Raw genomic sequence first — 18,834 nt, 5'->3', positions numbered from 1 at the left:
GAGAACCAAGAAGACTAGTAAATTCTTTTACTTGGCTTTCTGACCCATCTGCATTTTTTTGTTCCATATTGAAAATGAAATGCACAAAGAATTAATCGCTTTAAGGTTTGTTTTTAATTTTCCCCGCGTATTTACTCTCATTAAAACCAAGCCTGGTACTGCTAATAGAGGATTTTTGAGAGCCTGGAACCTAAATTATATCCCGTGAAACATCTGTGGACTTAACAACAAACAAAATGGCGACTGGGTGAAGTTTGGAGTTGTGAAGCTTTTTCTTTTCCGTGTCCGACCGAAATGGGTCATTCGCAAATATGGCGTCCATTACTAGACTACAGATGGAAAAATGAGGGAAATAATGCGCCTTTGGAAGTATTTTGCACTGCAGAAATCGTCCTTTTTACGACTGTCTAAGAAACATCTTACATCGCAGAGGTAATATCGAGTCGTGCAAATTTACTTCATTGAAGGGTTGATACTCTACTCGACGAGTATTCCGCATGACTTCGACAAGATTTTAAGACAATGTATGGAGAAATGGAACGTACAACGAGAGATGAAAGTGGCCACTTCGGGAAGTAAGTAAACTTGCTTCTAATTAGCCATTTTTAACCCAGATGCGAAGGTTACACAGCACTTAACATGATTCGAGTCGGGCAACGAAGACCCGTAAGCTCATAATCGATATATTTGAACAAGTTTCCTTATCTCCATACATTTCCTTGTACGAATTCGCAGCCATTATTAAGGGTTCCCACAGTCATTGGTTTTCAAAACTCCCCGAGTTTTCTCAATGAAAGAGTAAAATTTCTCCTTAACAAACCAATACTGTGCATGGCACAGCACATCTTTTTACCAAAAGAAACATTAAACATCACATTTTAACTTCTTTATAGTATCACATTCCTGAATCCATATAACAGCTCTGAGAAATGAGAAATGATTGCTTTCTGCAAACAAAAATACAAAGTTTTTTAAACTCGAAATGACAAAAAAAAAAAACCTTACTTCAGATATCAGAAGTGCAGTAAATTGTTGTTATTTACTACCACTACATGTAAACCCTTGCAAGTGCAGTCCTTGCAAATTGCCTGCATGCCCCATCTTGGGAGGGGGGGGGGACACTTGTGTTCATTTAACTGTAAGTACACTGCCTCTTTGAAGGGCTGTGCAGTAACAGCGATGCGGAAAATTTCATGATAGTACAAGAAACTTACAGCAACTGTGGATCCATTCTTCCCCTTTCCACCTGTATATATTTGAAGAAATATTTATGAAAGATTGTAAATTGTTCCACACATAGTACCCCCAAAGATAACATCCTTGTATATGACACTGAAGTAAGGAACCTGGCCATAATCAAGAATCAGGATACATACCAATTACTTCTTTATTCCAACAAAGTGTGGACAAAAAAGACTTTAAGTAAGTATATGTAGTACAAAAAGGGGAAATACTGGCTGAAAAAGCCATTGATTTTCCTCCAGGGCAATCAGCTTCACTTTCTCACTGTTCACCAGGCAAATCCCTGAACAAGTCACTTTTCAACTCAGTCCCAAAGAGGAGGCCAGATTTCTTGTTGTAGACACCTGTTCCTTATCATGTCTGAACATTACTTTCTAACAAATGCATACATCAACCATTTCACTTCCAAGATCTCAAGAGTAAACCCCCTTACTGTGGTGGAATAGTCATGTTAACTACATATATAAAAAAGCTTGCAAGAAGCTCTACTCTCTACGTATTCTACGTCGAGCTGGCGTTGACCAAGGTAGCATGTTAAAGGTCTATACAAGCGCTGTTAGATCTATTGTAGAGTACGCCGTACCAGTATGGCAATCCATTCCAGGTTATCTGTCTGACAAAATTGAATCAATACAGAAAAGGGTGCTTAAGATAGTTTTCCCATGTGCCGATAGTTACTCAGATGCCCTCAAGTTAGTTCAGGCCTGAAATTTTTTTCAGGTCTGATTTTCACTATTGCTCAAATAGTGCTTTACTGCGAAGGATTGTGCATATATACGTTTCATAACCGCAGTTCATACATATGTTTCATATGTTTGTTGTTGTTTGATTTATCATCTACGGGTTTATGTCGAATTAATTTGATGGCCTGCTCCCAGTTGGCTTGTTAGCTCAATTGGTAGAGCGCTGCACTAGTATCGCAGAGGTCAGTGGTTTGAATCCCGTACAGGCCTGAAATTTTTTCAGGTCTGATTTTCACTATTGCTCAAATAGTGCTTTACTGCGAAGGATCGTGCATATATACGTTTCATAACCGCAGTTCAAACATATGTTTCATATGTTTGTTGTTGTTTGATTTATCATCTACGGGTTTATGTCGAATTAATTTGATGGCCTGCTCCCAGTTGGCTTGTTAGCTCAATTGGTAGAGCGCTGCACTAGTATCGCAGAGGTCAGTGGTTCGAATCCCGTACAGGCCTGAAATTTTTTTCAGGTCTGATTTTCACTATTGCTCAAATAGTGCTTTACTGCGAAGGATCGTGCATATATACGTTTCATAAGCGCAGTTCATACATATGTTTCATATGTTTGTTGTTGTTTGATTTATCATCTACGGGTTTATGTCGAATTAATTTGATGGCCTGCTCCCAGTTGGCTTGTTAGCTCAATTGGTAGAGCGCTGCACTAGTATCGCAGAGGTCAGTGGTTCGAATCCCGTACAGGCCTGAAATTTTTTTCAGGTCTGATTTTCACTATTGCTCAAATAGTGCTTTACTGCGAAGGATCGTGCATATATACGTTTCATAACCGCAGTTCATACATATGTTTCATATGTTTGTTGTTGAATGATAATTCAACATTATTACCTTGGATGACTGCATACATGTACCATACAGATGAGCACAGCTCGGCACTAAATGTGCAGCATTAGCCATGTAACATACTCATCATATCTGATACACTCACATACACAAACCATAACAATTGTAGAAGCAAGCCTACCTGCTGGGACCATACTTGAACACCAAAGATTCCAGACACTATGAATATACCCATGCCAGCAACTTGAATCTCTGTTACATCAAATCTGAAATTTCCACAAGCCAAAATGTGCTCAACTTTGCTTCATGTACATATACAACGATGTGTAAATCAAGTTAGGTTTCAAGCATTAGCCCTTCCTCAGAGCAAGAGATTTTATTTGATTAGCCCTTCACTCTGACGAGGGGCTAATGCTCTAAACATCAGCTTTGAAACTCTTTACGGTGACCAAATTACATTATCAACTCAGTTGATAAAACCACTATAATTATCTTGTTACTCCCATAGATGCAGCCTCACAGTTTCTTTAGAAACTTATCCCTCTTAATTCTGGTTTGGTTCACCAAAATGGGCAGGCGCATGATAAGGACATCGTTAGGGCTAATGGACATGATAAAGGAGATGATCGACGGCCGTTTAGCATTAAGTGTGAGTGGGACATCAAACAGACTCAGCAGTTCTCTGACGATGGAACCAACACTTATTTCTGGTGAGCCAAGCCGTAGTTAATTAAATTTTGGTTGCGCTCGATCGCTCTTATTTGCGTGATAAATATACTTCCCCGGCAGGTGTATTAAGCAGTGTTAAGTAATCATGCCTTGATTACTTTATGTACATAGCAGCTTCGATCGATAAAACTCTCGACACAGTGCTTTATTTTGCATCAGTTTACTAATTTTCGATATTTTATATTAGCTTAAATAAGGGCTTTTTTCTCGGGTGAGGTTTCATGCTTGTATCTGATGTTAACATGTGCGATTGGTCCTCGCATATGCTGGGCCAAAAAAGGTTAGGCCAGCAGCATGTCCATGCATGATGCGATCATTTGTTGCTCTTTGAAGATTTTCATCATATACCCACATGCACTTCTTCCCTAGAAGACTTGCCCTTGAAATAAGAAGGTCCTGATGTAACCATGGACACTTCCAAATCAACTGAAAACAATCAAAGCTGGTATCGCAGGATAATTTGGTGTTATCAGCTGTTTTGGAGAATTTCTAAAGCTGGCCAAGGTGGCTCATTCACATTACCATTTCATAAAACCAAATTATCTTGTTATACCCCCACCAATGTTGTACCAGAAAATTATCCCCTTTTTTCCAAGCTGGTGTCAGTTATAGAAAAGTCTGATGCATTGAGGGTCACGGGGCGTATTAATTGCATTCATTACATGACTCGGGCAGTCAGAGGGCCAATAACTAAAATCAACCAATAAAAATGCTCTATTGCCGGTCAATATTCTCTCAGTATTGGACCGGGCACTGTCCCAAATGGTCGTGAATGATACCGCACTTGCGTCCCTTTGAACTTCAGTTGTATAATAAATCTCTTATTAACCAAGCTTGCTCGGGACCGTACTGGAAGAATATTGGCCCTCGGTCTTTTTTGTATGGACCTCGCTGCGCTCGGTCCGTACTGTCAAGACCTCGAGCCGATATTCTCCCAGTACGGCCCTCGCGCTTGGTTAATAAGATATATATAATACCAGTGCTTGTAAATTTAATGACGATGCCCCATGACAATGGATGAGACCTACTTGTGCAAACTATTCAGCTTCTAAAATTTTTGTGGTTTGTAATTTTTGTCAGGAGAGCACATACAGTGACAGTTCTTCTGATTATGCTGTGTGTCTTGGTTTATGTTGGAGCTTTTGAAAAAACTAAGGAAAACAGTGAATACAATACAAAGAGGTATGGTGATTATTTAAGTAAAAAAAAGTGGTAACTTGATTCCAGGCCCCAGTCATAAGTATATTTTAACTCTTTACACTTTACCATCTAAAGACATATTCTCCATTCTGGTCTCTTAACATTTCTAAGGTGCTAACAAGGATTTTTATGAGCTCCTTCCATTGCTGATCATTTCCTAATTTTTTTTTGTGACCTTGGTGTGATTCAGAGATAAAATTGTATGGAAAGAACTACTATCTAGCATGCCTTTTAAGGCATCTGATTTAAACTGCTGATTTTGAGTTGGCAAACTGCTGCTTTAGTTAAGTACCTATGATATTTTTCTTAATTTAAGTTACTCCTTGTCTCCTTTTTACTTACTTTAAACTCTTTCTAACATTTGAGATTCTTGTGCAGAGCCACTGTATCTATTTGTTCCCTTTGCATTCATTTCAAACTCTTTCTAACAATAGAGGTTTTTGTGCAGAGCCACTGTTACTATTTGTACCCTTTTTACTCACTTTAAACTCTTTCGAACAATGGAAATTGTTGTGCAGAGCCACTGTAACTATTTCCCATGTAAAAAAAAGGTGGGATCCCTGGCGGGATAGGCGGGATCCCAGGTGGGATGGGCGGGATCCCAGGTGGGATGGATGGGATCCCGGGTGGGAAAGGTGGGATCCCGGGTGGGATGGGTGGGGTCCCGGGTGGGATGGGCGGGATCCCGGGTGAGAAAGGTAAGATCCTGGGTAAGATAGGTGGGATCTCGGGTGGGATAAGTGGGATCTTGTTTCATCTTGGATTGTTTAAAAGTGATCCCAGAATGAGGTAATAAATACTGGCTGGATCTAAGAAAATATAGATCAGGTTCCCAGATGATGAATGTACAATTCTGGATTTGACAAAGGAAATGAGAACCAGTTGAGATAGGTAGGATAATTCCCTCATAAAGTGTGAGAGTTGGATCTGTGTTAGTCAAAAGATGGAATCCCATGTTGCAAAGTTGTTTCATACATAGGTTTACAATCTAACCAATTTCTTCATATTTCAAAACTATGAAAGATTATCAGGTATCAGCAAATACATGTATTTGTTTTAGACAAGGTGCATATAAATACGAATTACATTAATTACTCATTTACATGTAAGGTTGTACAATGTCTGTGCCACTTTGCTGATTCAAAGGAAATTGTGTGAGACTCATTTTTGGTCTGTATGTTAATTCCTTTCCACCAGATTAGGAAATCTGCTCACATAAACATCATTCCTTCCAGACATTTCTACTTTCAAACAAATCTGCTTTAAATCTGAGGAAATTGACATATGTGTAGGTGATCAAACAGAGGGAGTTAGAAATCGAGGACCCAGCCATCTTTTAAATTGTCATCATATGCCAGTAATGATATCTGAATTTCCCCTACAAGGAGACCATAATTTATTTGATTAAATGCAGACCAAGAATTGAGTGTCCAAACCACCAAACTTTTAAACAATTAATTGTGCAAAACTACTAAGATCTCTATGGAAAATAGCATATATTGATTGAGTGACATGTAATATTTTGCAAAAGGGATCTTCTCAGCCATGTCTTTTAAAAATCCTCTTTATTGTGGTATTTAACCTTGTGTCCTTCAACAAGAACAAAATTAATACTGATTTATACAAATGTAGGGTCCAGAAAAAATTCACACAACCAATTTTCTATCTGTACATCAATTTACTTGCTTTGCAAATCTAACATGAAAACAGCTCAACCTTTTAATAAACAAGTGGGTCATTGTTTTCTTCAAAAGTGTTCAGCTTACTTGGATCAGCTGTCCCGCCATTATCGATCGTCAATTGATCCTATATCTGGAATTATTTCATTACTGTTCGGTTCTTCTACGTTTTCATAAATGTGTGAAGGAATTTCTTCATAATTTCATACTTCAACGCAATCCACAAATTAGCCTGACTCAAAAACTGTGTCCTGCAGTGTGAATCCTGACCATCCATTTTCAGCTGCTGAAGAATTCGAAACCAGCGATCTGTTCGAACCATCGATGTGATCTTCAAAACACAGTGGAGTTAATAGAGGGGTTGGTCTGAAATTATTACAGCTTGGAGCTTCGATTAAAGCATTCCTCACAAGACAACTCAAGCTTTGGTGGCAAAGGATTTGCAACGCAATGAAAAGGTGTTGAAATGCTTGCGTTTCTTTAAATCAATCCATTTGGCCGCCATCTTGCTTTACACTGTAGATGGACGAGGGGGAATGGAACCAAAAGTATAAAACGTGTTTGATTGGTTATGCTGGAATTTCACAGCTTTTTCGGTAAACTTTGTTCTTTGGTGGCACTTTTGTTTTCTTTTCGCGGTGTGAAAAAAATTTCAGTTATTCAAATGCTTGCACGTGGCGTCGTTTTAGCATGCTGCAGACTTATAGTTTGGCTTACCGATAAAGATCAGCTCTGCAAAATGTCAAAAAGGAATCAACGAATAACCAAAGCATCAACATGTTGTCAAGAGGTAATGGTGAGTGACACCCATTTTTTTAGTGGTGAAACTTAAAACTTTTTTTGTTTATTTCATTTATAGTTGTGAATGATCCTATCGAAACTATGAAATAATTGTTTGTAGCAGGACTTACTTCAAATGGATAAGCTTAGTTGCTTATACCTGGTTTCCCTAAGTATAGACTTTCACCTTGTGAAATTTGCTGAGGATGGAATAAAGTGCCTGTTCAGTTGAGGTAAATTTGAGATTGCCGGTGATGATGTTGAGGCAGCCTCCTTGTGTGACACGTTCTCGGAGGATGCAAATAGCAAAGGGCTGGTTCCCAGGGATAATTCTCACTTTTCGTGGTATGTAAACTGAATAACCGCTCATTTTTATTTTTTATCTCAACAATTCAATTCTTTAAATGGTCCTTTGCCTCTCTTTCACATTTCAAAGGTAAAGAGTGTTTGATAAAACTAATATGAATTACTTTCTTCTTTGCCAGTAACTAAGCCATCGTGATGATATTTTTTTATGAAGTGATGGTCTTTTGCAGAATTGATTACTACTTCCCTTGCTAACCAAGCTTACACTGTCACTTTGGACCATGTCTTTCATCATTTTGATTGATTGATTCTAGTTAAGGAAGGGGGCTATATATTCTAAGTGGTGATCTCAATCTCTGGCAATCTAGGTGCAGTGTGCATCATGCACAGGTCAAACAAACTACTGTACTCTCCTTGCTTGAAATTTTTGTTAGTATTTAGATTATGAAACTCCATGTTACCAACATAATCAACTGTCGGGCTGTTTGTTGGTAATCCACAGTTTCAATCATTTAAGAACTGACTTGAACATTTGTCTTTTTATTGCTTCCTAGGTTTTGTTCTGGATGAGAAAAGTTATAGAAAGCAGCCTGCCACAGTTGTAAAGAAAACCTTGCAAGATAAGTGCTTTGGAGCTTGTAGAGGAGTATGAAAAAAAACAAAAACAAATTTAAAATCGCTAGAACTTAAGCATAATTTTATGATTATTCCTGTATTTTTGAATGATTTTTTAGGTTTTATATGTTCTTGTTGATTAGAAGAGAAATAAAAATTGCATACATACTTAATTTATATCAATAAACTATGTCAAATAGATAACATTGCAGTGTCTTATTCACTTGTTCTTAATTAATGAACTACACTGATACATGTTTCCAGTTATTTTAAATTTTTGGGAAACGTTTTACCTGTTTCAAATATAATAATTTTATTTCATTGAAGTGGTCATGTTGGAATTGGCTTCATTTAATACAGCATCTAGATCTGGGTCGTTAGATTAAATACTTACATAGGAGTCATTAAGTCTACCAGATTATCCCACCCGGGATGCCAGTTTATCCCACCTGGGATGCCAGTTTATCCTACCTGGGATAGCAGATTATCCCGCCTGGGATCCCGAGTGTAATAACTTGGATTAGGAAATTTCAAAATTGTGGGATTTTTAATTCCTGCCCACAATCCCACCTGGGATCCCAGGGGGGATCCCGTTCCAAAATCCCACCTGGGATTCCACCTGGGATCCCACCTGGGATCCCAACAATCATTTTGCAAGGGCTCCCTTTTGTTATCACCTCAAACTTTTCTGACAGTGGAGATTCTTGTGCAGAGCCACCATTACCCAGTAACAGGACCCATTCCCCTCTCCCACCACCCCACCCTCCCCCCCCAAAGCTCGCTCTTTGGTTGCAAATTAGCTTGATATTTGTAATGTTATATTTGAATCTTACGTTGTTTCAGGGGACTTGTAGCCTGCATTGCAGTATTTTTGTTGTTTGGGGACACTCAGATAAGAGATGGACCGTTCAAACGACCTCACCCAGGTATGCGATTGATGAAGTTGAAGGAGTTGTGACATATATTTTTGTTATTTTGGAGATGTATAAAAAAGGTAAAAAATGTAAAGAACCCTCGAAATAGTTGTTTTCTAGAAAGATGAACACATAAGATAAAAGTATAAACCACACATAAGTAAAGATGGTTATGATTGGATTAGATCAACACATTCACAAAGATTGCCAACTACAGATTTGAAAAAGATAGGCTTAATTTTCAAGATGCGTATAACACCATGAAGTAGATTGGTTTATGGAGGTTTTTTTCTCCATAAACTATCCCCTACCTGATAAATTTTCTCCATCCTGTTGTGATGAGAAATTTTGCCGCCATACCTCTTTGAAGGTGATTTGGTATAACCTACTGTAATGGTGGAAAAAACTCAGGGGACAAACCTTAGGTTTGACCTCCAGTGTTGAATTACTACATTGTAAAAGAAAGATTAAATTAGTCTACAAATGAATAAAGGCTGACAGTTTCGAAAGAAACTGTTTGGGGCTACGTCGGTGGGAGTAGTGAAATAATTTGGATATATCAACAAAGTTGAAATGGTAAATTGGCCACCGTAACGATTACAAAAGCTGACGTTTTGTGCGTTAGCCTTTCGTCGGAGCGAATAGTCTACAGATGTACTTACAACCCATTCAAGGTTAACGTAGCTTAACCTCAAGTTCTCTGTTTTGATTTTCAGCTTTGTGGCGTATCATTCTTTGCCTAAGTGTTGTTTATGAATTGGTTCTAATTTTTCTTTTATTCCAGGTATGTGTTTTTGATATTAAATGTTATTTGTCACTGTTAACACTTCTTCAACTGGTAAAGTAGGATAGACTTTTCTTTATTTTAACTACACACCCTGAAGATCATATACCTCAAATTTGTTTTGCAATCATGAACATGATTTCCATTGTCATTCAAGCCTTCACTAGTCCCCTTGAGACATACCTTAGCTTGCATATTATCTTTTTCAGACAACTCATGATGCCAGGCAGTTGCTAAAGTATCTTGACGAAGATTTAGGGAAACCATTGCCAGAGCAATCTTATGGAGAAGACTGTAGGTTATACACACCAGGACACCCCAAGGGATCATTCCATACCTTTCTTGTAAGTGCAAGTCAATTTATCAACAGAGATTGTTGCATGTAGTTCAAGTTGTAGGTGCACATTCTTTTTGGTCAAAAAAACATTTTTTTTAGGTAAGAAATTCAGGATGTAGTGAAACTTAATTTTGATTAATGTGACTTCTTTTTTTTTTTAAATAGGCAAAATGGACACTAGACGACTATGTCTCCAGATAACATTGTTTTTCTTTAATGCCCAACAGGAGAAATGTGATGTCTTTATACCAGCTCATTTTTTCGGATGGTGGGCAAAGGTAAGATGAATTTGTTCCAGTAAAGTGTTGTTTCAAAGAAAAGCATAATGTAGTCTTAAGATTAGAGACATTTTTAGATGAGGGGTCTCTAACGTGTCATTGCTCGATAGGAAAAGTATCTTAAGAACAAATAAATGCTTTGCTGGTTAAAAATTCAATTCTCTTTTATGAAGCTTGCCAAATGTGTATCCCTTGTGATTTTTTTTTTTTCAATGACCAATTTTGTATTTCCAGGCACTCATCCTTCGTGACTACTGGCTATTGACTGTCACTAGTGTTCTTTTTGAAGTCTTGGAATATTCCTTAGAGCATCAGTTACCAAACTTCAGTGAATGCTGGTGGGATCATGTAAGTCAAACTCTTCAAATGCGTAATTTTCTTCAACCTTCTTAATCCCTATGACTGTTTTTTTATAGTTTTTATACAAGTGAGGACAATAAGCAGGTGTGATATGGCTTATAAAACTATTGAAGTCTACAGATCACAATTAAAACAGGTCAGCTTGATGTAGCCACCATTATGTATCTGGGGGGCACACATTCAAATTTCAGCAAAAGCCAGACTTTTTAGGCTTCTTTTCTGCAATTGCTTTAACTGCATCTTAATTGCAAGCATTAACTATTTACTTGTGATCAGGTTTTGGGAGTTAAAGTATTCAAGGTTGTGGTTTTGACACCCTCACCCCCTTTAGCAATTGTTATTATCTTTTATGGGATCACAAGGCTAAAAACAATTCAGTGCAGCTTGATCTTTGGTCGTGAGGCTTTCTAGCTTTGCCTGTCGTGGGTTTTTTTCTTTTAGGTTCATTCTTTAGGGTGGCTTCCCCTGGCATAACCCAACACCCAAGGTTGTAAAATGTCGCAAGAGTAATTAAAGGGTCTGTTTCCATACTTGTCACCCTAAGTTTTTCTTTTTTAAATGCCCCAAGAACAAATTATGATCTGACTGTTTTGTTTCAAGAAGCATTGATTGGTTGGTATATAGTGTGGAGTTTTGAGACATCGACACACTCCTATTCAGTTAGCATTCCAGTGTGTTAAGCAACTATGTGCTGTGAAATTTCTTTATTAAGACACTCATTGTATTTCATAGTGGATCATGGATGTTCTCATTTGTAATGGTTTTGGGGCGTATCTTGGCATGAAGACTTGTGATTATCTTGGAAATAAGGTACATAGCAGCTGTCCTATTATTTATGCCCTGTCTTACTTAAGGTAACTGATAATGGGTTTTGGTACTTTTTTAACACCATTGCATGGAGAGGGTGATATTAAAACACTTTTTTGTTTGTTCTCTTGAAAATGGTACAAATAAATGTCCAATTATTTCCATGTAATGTATGATTAATATTTTTGGATATCTTGGGTTACCTGGGCCACCTTAAAATACATCAGAAAAATTTAAGGTGGCTCTGAAATGTACTTATGGAAATAGGCCGCATGGGAAGGTTTAGTTTTGTTTTTAACTTTTTGGAGGCAAAGGTTATTTTTTAAAATAATTTTACAGCCATATCACTGGAGAGGTTTATGGAACATTCCCACCTACAGGTAGGGTTTCGGTACGTTTTATAATAATTTATTACATTTAATATAACGCTTTAACAATTAAAATATTCTAAAGCGCTGTACAATATTGAAAGCGTTCTTAAGAAGAAATTATAAGTCCTCAACTGTACTTTAAAAAAGTGAAGTTCATATAGTATCTAAGGCTAGATGGCATAAATAATACTAGCAATAAGAATATAAAATTACAAATTAAAAGCTTTCTTTAAAAGATAAGTCTTCAACTGTACTTTAAAAGAGTCAATGTTCCTACAGTTTCTAAGACTAGATGGCAAGGCATTCCTTACTGTTGGTCAGACATTGAAAAAGGCTCGATCGCCAAGAGTCTTCCGTGTCACCCTAAGGATTAGCAGCAATGTTTCAGAATCAGACCGCAGGCTATATCTAGTTCTAGGCTTTACAACAAGTAGTTGAGATAAATATTGTGGTGCCAGGCCATTCAACGTTTTAAAAACTAAAAGCGTAATCTTAAATTCGACTCTAAATTTCACCGGTAACCAGGGAAGTTCCCTGAGTACCGGAGTAATATGAGCAGACTTTTAGGAATTAAGCATGTAACCCGAACTGCCGCATTAAGAACTTTTCTCTCACATTACTAGATATTTTAATCAACTTTTGAATGTTATCTTTGGCGTTCTCTGTGGGGCGACACAATCGACTCGAGAAAACTGGGGAGCAATTGCAGAATACCCGACCACCTCATTTACCTGTGTCGGGGGGCTTTGAAGAACGAAGCATAACACAATAGAGGCTATTCTTATTCAATGACATGTAAATGAGGGGCCGGGTATTCTGCAATCTAGCCAAAACTCGAACCCATTTCAATAGGGCCTTGCGATAAATCAAATCAAACTCTATTTCCCTTGGACTTCTGGTAGAAATCCACCCGTAACTTGACCACTCCCTTCAGTTGGTCAACCATGCAGCAACCTTGCAGGACTCTTGCAATGTAGGTTGGTATCATCAAGACGTGTTTGTTGAGAATAGTGAATCGTAAATTTATATCAAACTCTTTTTCATTGGCTACATAGGAGTATGCCCATTCATTACGCAGAACATGTGATTGACGTTAAAATTGAGATAACCTTTATTGAATCTAACATGAAAGTGTTGTTGTTGTTTATTATTATTTTACAGAACATTACAAGCAAATTTACACAACCCGCATATAGCGTTAGCTAGTCTTGGCGGGTATTAGAAATACATAAGTAAATACTGCACATTGTAAGTTAAAGAAGTTTGATTATCACAATAAACTAAAGAGATTTTACAATAAACTAAAGAGATTTCATTACTACAATATTATAGGGGTTATAAGCCATGCATTAGTTTACTACATTATAAGCTAAAAAATACGTACAGTTGTCATACAAATTAAATACAATAAAATTACTAGTGAGTTAAAACAAGACATAATAATGAAAATACAGGCAGAGCAGACTGGAAAGTGGAGAGGAGAGAATTGTGATATACGGATGTGAGCGAAATACTACAGTTATAATATTCGATAATCATTGGTATTGAATTTCAATATTAGTGAATGGGCGTCAACATAATAGCCCTCAATCCCAAGTATAGTCTAAAGCAACTTATGAATTTCCCTTTTAAATGCTCTTTTTGTGAGCTTACGCAAGTGAGGGTTTAGACAGTTCCATAACCTCGTACCAAACGCAGAGAAAGACTTCAATTTCATATACAATCTAGATTTCTGTACATAAAAATTCTCTGTGGAAGAAAAATGCGTGTTATATGTATGGACGTCAGATTAATTAATAAAAAGTTCGCGAATATTCCTAGGTGTAGAGCTAGTAGAAACATGTATTATGGCAGAAACGGTTTCAAAATAGAGCATATTAATGGGTAGGATATTCGAAGTTATAAAAAGAGGGATAGCGTGAGATATTTTGCTGGAGAAGAAAATCAATCAGAGTGTACGGTTTTTTAAATTACTCTGAGTGTATAAAAAATAAAAAATAGTCGTGCAAGTTACAATTATCCTTTTAAGAAAAAGTATCACTAACCTAAACTACATAATTATAGGGCTATGAATAATAAAATGATAATGTGCTGTTTAGGTAGTCTATATCTTACTTTAAGTCTCTTGACAAAGGAAATGCAAAGTCTTCAGAAGTTTAACGCAAAAGAATTATAAGAAAAATTTACTATAAAAATAATAATAATAATCTATAACTGATGAGTTTATGTGATGCTTGTATGACTAGAATCTTAAATGATGGCAGATTTCATTGCATATTTTTCTACACTCAGGGTACATCCTAAAATTGTCTTAGAAACGGTTTGAAGCCATGCGACCCATTCAGTTGTATTAAGAGTTTTGCAAGTTTTCTCTAATTGAAATAAAACTGTAGAAGGCATAATTTGGGTATATTAACAAAGTTGAAATGGTAAATTGGCCACCGTAACGATTACAAAACCTGACGTTTCGAGCGTTAGCCCTTCGTCGGAGCGAAGGCATATTGTAGAACACAATGTAGAAAGCATATTTAGCATTAAGATAGGAACTTTATTTTAAGTATCATAATCACTTTAGCTTGACTGCTAATTGGGGACACTAAAATACCGGTTATTTACTTCAACAGGAAATCGATGTTAGTGAACATAAATAGACGCTTCGTGGCGTCCTAATAAACCTGTTTGGTAGCCACTAATCGACAAATCGTTGACTCTTCTTTAATACCACTAAAGTCAAATGGAGGCTGACCATTTCGGCTTGAATATGGATAATAGTTCTGCAGGCGATCTTCGGTTACTAGTGTAGGATCAAAGGAACCATGTGTTGTCGACCAAAGCCACTTCAAAAGCGCCTCGATGCTCTCAAATACAAATTGTGCGCTCTGAATGTCATAGCTTTTGACAATGCCAAACCCCGCGGCAAAGCAATATTGCTCGATCGTTGATCTCGCTTCAAAATTGAACATGCCAAGTAAATGTTCTGCATTTTCTGGATTCAGTTCCTCAAAGGCGCTTGTCATGAATGGGAATAGATAGCTGACGTACTGAGCTGCTAGTTTGGCATGACCAGTCGGCTTTAGGCTTGCGTACATATTCCGGAAAGCGTTGCATTTGTTCGGAATCCATTGTAGCACATAGTTGCTGAAGATAATGTCGTAGCATTCTGAACCCATACCTGGGAAGTTTGCAGCGCTGCCTTCAGCAAAGGAAAGATTCTTGATATCACTGTATGATTGTTTAGCAAGTTCAAGGCGTTCTTTATCCGGATCAACACCCAAAACCTTTCCACTGGGTCCAACAAGCTGAGCCAGATGCGCAGACAGCTCTCCTGTACCGCACCCGAGATCCATGATCGTGTCTCCGGCTTGAGGTTTAACTTCTGTGTCTATGAACATTTTACCAGACCTGTTTTGCACAGGACGAGAGCTTAGCTTGTAACCCTCTGTGGCAGTGTCGATAGTTGATGAAACACAAGAATTTTTTTCCATCGCGGTCAGAATCTCCTAACAGTCTCAAACGATGTGACTTCACGAAAGAAACAAACTTGCGCTTGAAATTCGATCTACAGGAGGTAACATCTTCGGATTTCTCTTACGAAGACGTCACGTGTACGGCACGATTGTACCGGAAGTTGAGAATTATAGGGCAACCGGCTATATCAGTAGTCGAAGGAGACTACTATATCAGTTGCTTTATTTTGACTTCAGAATCAGGACTGCACCCTACCTTTCAGCCCGAAATCCTTTGAGGCTTTGAACAAAGTGAACTTTTTGGTCGTATTTAATTCGTAGCCTCGAATAATGTTTTTTGACTTTCTCAAAATCTTTACTTGACCATAATTTGCAGTAATGGTGGAATCGAAATTAACCGCCATTTTTTCGTCACCACGTCGAGGACAGTTCACTTAGTTCACGGTTGATTTTTAACGTTTCAACTTCCGGAAAACTCGTGCCGCCCGAAAGTTTTGGTAACGCAATACCCGAAGCAGTGACCTCCTGTAGGTCGATCTTAATTTGACGCGACCTTGAATATTGGCCTTTTAGTTTGAACCAGTAGAAACATGTTTGAAGTGAAAAACTTATAGGAAGGATTTTGTCCGCTCGTCATTCTGAAGTGAAGATGAACACAAATTTGTGAGGAGTCTTCCTTCGCGAACGCTTTTTAGCTGAACAGTTTTTGACCACTCCTTTTTTTCTCTCAAACATTTTTTTTTGTCAGTGGCAAGTTCAAAAGAGTTGCTGCTCAATTCACTCCTTATTCGTGGACGTCTTATGACTGGAAAGCGACCACAAGTCTAACTAGATGGCTGGCAGTCTGTGGAATTGCTGCTATGGTATGTTAAAGATCATGCTGTTCTTGTGCTCTCAGAGCGATTTTCGAATGAGGGTCGTAAAAACCAAAACCATAGTGATCGCGTCAGCCAGCCAATCATAGCAAGGAAGACATCACGAGGAACCAGTGAGAGCTCGAAGTAAAAACAAGCGCGGGAAAGCGCGAGTCACCGGGTAGCCTGCGAACAGGCTCCCGGCTTGGAGGAGCACAACGGCGCGAAGCAGGGGAAGGGGAACTCCTCTTCTTGTGTCCCCACGTCTGACGGGGAGCCTGTTCGCAGGCTAGTCACCGGGTGGCGATTGGTTTTAGTTTAGAATCTGATTGTTTAAGAGTATAGCACGAAATTTTTGATCCAATCAGATAACGACGTAAAGCAAAGACAATGTAATTCCGGATTATTTTTGATACTTATTGAAAATTGCTCTGTTCGTGTTTGCAATCAAATTCACTAACAGTTATCAATTCGTTTTTCAGTTCCTCCTGGCCGAGTTAAACCTGTTTTACATGAAGTTTATTTTGTGGATTCCTCCACCTCATTTCATCATGCAAGTTCGTATGGCGCTGTACCTTGGGATGGGAGCTGTGGCACTGAATGAAACATTTAGATACATGGACGACCCGTAAGTTATAAGTTTTATTGTTAAGGCTTCGGCTAGAGTGTGTCTTCGCCCGCGGAAAAGTTTAAGGCCCGTGAGCCGGCGAGAAGTCTGGAAGGGGCTGTCAAACGTCGATTACTAGTGCTAGAGCCCCGGCAAACTTGTCACCGACTCGTCTAAAATTTTACCGTAGGCGGAGAACATCTGTCTTGCAACCCTGACAATGAGGACTTTTTCGTAAGCTACTAGGGAGGGAAAGTGATGTAAGTAAATTTTGTAACAAGCCCAGTGCGATCATTTAAGTTTCCTTCCGGTAACTTGACTGGAGTTTTGTTTACATCCTGGCAGTTGGAGGTGGAACTGGCAGGCTTTACGGCCACGTAGATCAACACTTCTGGGAAGAATCAAAGACCTCTTGTTGAAAAATAGTTGTAAGAAGCTTTACGGTATAAATGAAATTTTTGCCGTTCCTCTCTTTTAATTTCAGTACCTGCAAGCGGTTTGGACAACAGGCCTGGGTTGTCGCCGCCATTGTCTCAACAGAAGTGCTAATCTGCGTTAAATTCGGTTGGGAAACCATCAGCATACCCTTTCCTGCTCACGTGACAGCATTCTGGATTCTTTTCTTCGGCTCTTGGACTGCGTGGACGGTATGGCAATTTTGGCCTTCGATTATCGGCGGCTTCCGGGTCAATCACGATAAAGGAAGCGATAGTGCTATTAGTCATGCAGAGCACAGACCCAAACATGAATGAATTTTGATATAATTTTTAAGAATGATTCAATAATGATTAAGATTTTCAAGCTGAAAGAAATGAATGAAATTCTCTTTCGATTTTTGTTCTGATTAGTACCAAAACAATTTCCTCAATTTCTTACAATCGTAGTAACTTTACTTGTGAAGTGTAGGGAATGATTTTCAAACGGTTGGGTTCAAGTTTGTCAGTATCGTCATCACCAAAATCATGTCCCTTTAAGATCTACGGTTTTCACCTCCGTCAAGTTTCTCTTTGTTTTGTCAGGAGAAAAATGATTTTAATATTGTGTGGAAGAACAAAACAACACAAGTATTTCTGTGGCTTCGTATTAAATCTAAACGATCCCAAAGAGAAAATGTTCTAGTTTGCCGTATTTAATTAATGGCTAATGGTTTGTTAATGAATAATATATTACGGTGTGAAAATACCAAAATGGCTCTTAAAAACCAAGGAAGAACAAGGCTTGGCGAAAGGGTTTGTGTATTGCGTATTTGAAAACAATTTGGGAGAAGAGTGAGGTGATATTTATGTTCCGTAGCAAAGGGCCAAACTTAAATTATATTTCAAAGTCTGTTACCTGAAAACAAGAAGAGGAAATTCTAGTTTCTTATTATCAAGACAGGGGCCCGTCAATATTTTTACATCTCCTATGAAATATGAACTTTTAAATAAATAAAAATAAATTCATTACTATCAAGAACCTTAGTAAATGTAGTTGTAATGCGTGGTTAGTGCAAAATCAAAAAAATTATATTAGATTAGAAAAATTAAGCGCAAGGCATTGGCATTTTTTCGCGAGTCTCTGCTGAGCATTTTAATCGGGGTTTTTATCAATGAGTTGTCAAATATTGCACCATTTTCATGAAGAAACGAGATGCCCGTTTCAGTAAAACGTACGATCGTGTTTAGCGATTGTCAATTTCGGCTTTTGGTTGAAGTGTCTGGAGACCCTTACCTGATGTAGACATGAACACTAGATATTAAAGGTAAGTTTATGGTGGAGAAGTATGTTGATAAATTAATATCTAGGAATAAACAAGGGTGTAGTGTTGATCAAGTAGTACACGCACTAATAAACTGAAAATAACGGATTGTTGGTTTTTTTTCTTTCTTTTTTTTTAAGTTTGTTTAGTGCATTAGAACAATTCTCTAGTGAGTGTCCGAAGTAAACCGGGATTGCATTGGCTTTATCTCACGTCGCGCTTTGA

At 38.0% G+C, this 18,834-nt stretch overlaps 2 protein-coding genes across 4 annotated transcripts; one reads left to right on the top strand and one right to left on the bottom strand.

The window, feature by feature from the left end:
- The first annotated feature begins 220 nt into the window (after positions 1–220).
- LOC148722622 (phosphatidylserine synthase 2-like) lies at positions 221–18,718 on the top strand. Of its 3 annotated transcripts, XM_088735986.1 has the most exons (14): positions 221–575; positions 1,301–1,422; positions 3,292–3,493; positions 4,593–4,694; positions 8,936–9,018; positions 9,723–9,790; positions 10,000–10,134; positions 10,355–10,405; positions 10,640–10,753; positions 11,498–11,575; positions 11,912–11,952; positions 16,159–16,273; positions 16,747–16,892; positions 17,356–18,718. In XM_088735986.1, exons 4-14 carry the CDS (start codon positions 4,624–4,626, stop codon positions 17,621–17,623), a joined length of 1,170 nt encoding a protein of 389 aa, XP_088592112.1. In that variant the 5' UTR covers positions 221–575; positions 1,301–1,422; positions 3,292–3,493; positions 4,593–4,623; the 3' UTR covers positions 17,624–18,718. The 3 variants fall into 3 exon arrangements, with proteins under 3 accessions (XP_088592112.1, XP_088592111.1, XP_088592110.1); XM_088735985.1 differs by lacking the exon at positions 1,301–1,422; XM_088735984.1 differs by lacking the exons at positions 221–575; positions 1,301–1,422; positions 3,292–3,493; positions 4,593–4,694 and adding exons at positions 5,410–7,516; positions 8,032–8,097 and having other exon boundaries at positions 8,926–9,018.
- Positions 13,031–15,863, bottom strand: LOC111319459 (uncharacterized). The gene has a single exon (XM_022922229.2). It carries the CDS (start codon positions 15,426–15,428, stop codon positions 14,610–14,612), a length of 819 nt encoding a protein of 272 aa, XP_022777964.2. The 5' UTR covers positions 15,429–15,863; the 3' UTR covers positions 13,031–14,609.
- Positions 18,719–18,834: the final 116 nt, after the last annotated feature.

Source organism: Stylophora pistillata, chromosome 10, assembly GCF_964205215.1.
Source record: "Stylophora pistillata chromosome 10, jaStyPist1.2, whole genome shotgun sequence".
NCBI classification, from domain to species: Eukaryota; Metazoa; Cnidaria; class Anthozoa; order Scleractinia; family Pocilloporidae; genus Stylophora; species Stylophora pistillata.
Note: the sequence above shows the minus strand (reverse complement) of the source record. Positions and strands in the feature narration are given on the sequence as shown.

Excerpts from the sequence above, each read along its gene's own strand:
- LOC148722622 (XM_088735984.1), top strand. The coding sequence starts at position 7,426 with ATGATGTTGAGGCAGCCTCCTTGTGTGACACGTTCTCGGAGGATGCAA. Across the intron at positions 9,019-9,722 it reads GTTCAAACGACCTCACCCAG|CTTTGTGGCGTATCATTCTT; the intron begins GTATGCGATTGA and ends TTTGATTTTCAG. Across the intron at positions 11,953-16,158 it reads TGGAACATTCCCACCTACAG|TGGCAAGTTCAAAAGAGTTG; the intron begins GTAGGGTTTCGG and ends TTTTTTTGTCAG.
- LOC111319459 (XM_022922229.2), bottom strand. The coding sequence starts at position 15,428 with ATGGAAAAAAATTCTTGTGTTTCATCAACTATCGACACTGCCACAGAG.